Consider the following 1,561-nt stretch of genomic DNA (forward strand, 5'->3'; position numbering starts at 1 on the left):
CTTCTATTTGCATACCCAATAGATCCACAGATGATGTAATCGCCATCGAAACAGCACACTGCCCTGTCCCATCTGGACAAGAGGAATACTTATGTAAGAATGCTGTTCATTGACTATAGTTCAGCCTTCAACACCATAGTACCCTCCAAGCTCATCATTAAGCCTGGGGCRCTGGGTCTGAACCCCGCCCTGTGCAACTGGGTCCTGGACTTCCTGATGGGCTGCCCCCAGGTGATGAAAGTAGGAAAAAACACAGGGGCATGCTCAGCCCCCTCCTGTACTCCTTGTTCACCCATGACTGCGTGGCCACGCACACCTCCAACTCAATCATCAAGTTTGCAGATGACAACAGTAGTAGGCCTGATTACCAACAATGACAAGAAAGCCTAGAGAGGAGGTGAGGACCCTGGTGGAGTGGTGCAGGGAAAATAACCTCTCCCTTAACGTCAACAAAACAAAGGAGCTGATCGTTGACTTCAGGAAACAGCAGAGGAAGCACACCCCTATCCACAGACAGAACCGCAGTGGAGAAGGTGGAAAGCTTCAAGTTCCTTGGTGTAAACATCACTGACAATCTAAAATGGTCCACCCACACAGACAGTGTGGTGAAGAAGGCACAACAGAGCCACTTAACCTCAGGAGGCTGAAAAAAATTGGCTTGGCCCCTAAGACCCGCACAAACTTTCACAGATAAACAATTGAGAGCATCCTGTCGGGCTGTATCACCGCCTGGTACGGAACCTGCACCGCCCGCAACCGCAGGGCTCTCCAGAGGGTGGTGCGGTCTGCCCAACACATCACCGTGGGGCAAACTACCTGCCCTCCAGGACACCTACACCACCAGAGGTCACAGGAAGGCCAAAAAGATCATCAAGGACATCAACCACTCGAGCCACAACCTGTTCACCCCGCTATCGTTCAGAAGGCGAGGTCAGTACAGGTGCATTAAAGCTAGGACCGAGAGACTGAAAAACAGCTTCTATCTCAAGGTCATCAGACTGTTAAATAGCCATCACTAGCTGGTTACCACCTGGTTACTCAACCAGGCATCAAAGAGGCTGCTGCCCTATATACACAGACATGGAATCACTGGCCACTTTAATAACGGAACACTAGTCACTTTAATAATGTTTGCATACTGCTTCACTCATCACATATGTATACAGTGTATTCTATGCTACTGTATTTATTCAATGCCACTCCAACATTGCTCGTCCTAATTCAATTATTTTACTTTTAGATGTGTGTGTATTGTTGTGAATTGTCAGATACTACTGCACTGTCGGAGCTAGGAACACAAGCATTTCGCTACACCWGCAATAACATAAATATGCTAAATATGTGTCCAAAACAATTTTTTGGGACCATTATCTCTCACCTGTTTGATCTTCTCCCTCTCCTGCTCGGGTGTGATGGGGCCCCCAGTGATTCGGAGGCTCTTCTTGAACATGGCCATGCGCGTCTTGGCATCGCTGCGCTGGATCTTGGGTAAGCGGGCCCTCTCCTGTGTCTGCCTGTTCTTCATCTCCTCAATCAGACGCTGGTTGTAGCGCTGCATCTG

The 1,561-nt window shown here is 48.9% G+C and overlaps 1 protein-coding gene across 1 annotated transcript in view; it reads right to left on the reverse strand.

The window, feature by feature from the left end:
- The window catches only part of LOC111979261 (STE20-like serine/threonine-protein kinase), a 37,103-nt gene that overhangs the window by 4,550 nt on the left and 30,992 nt on the right, over nucleotides 1-1,561 (reverse strand). Inside the window, exon 18 of the mRNA XM_070448961.1 lies at nucleotides 1,353-1,558. Coding sequence (XP_070305062.1) covers nucleotides 1,353-1,558 — 206 coding nt within the window. The remainder of the gene's footprint in view (nucleotides 1-1,352; nucleotides 1,559-1,561) is intronic.

The sequence above is a fragment of the Salvelinus sp. IW2-2015 genome, linkage group LG1 (genome assembly GCF_002910315.2).
Source record: "Salvelinus sp. IW2-2015 linkage group LG1, ASM291031v2, whole genome shotgun sequence".
In the NCBI taxonomy this organism is placed as follows: Eukaryota; Metazoa; Chordata; class Actinopteri; order Salmoniformes; family Salmonidae; genus Salvelinus; species Salvelinus sp. IW2-2015.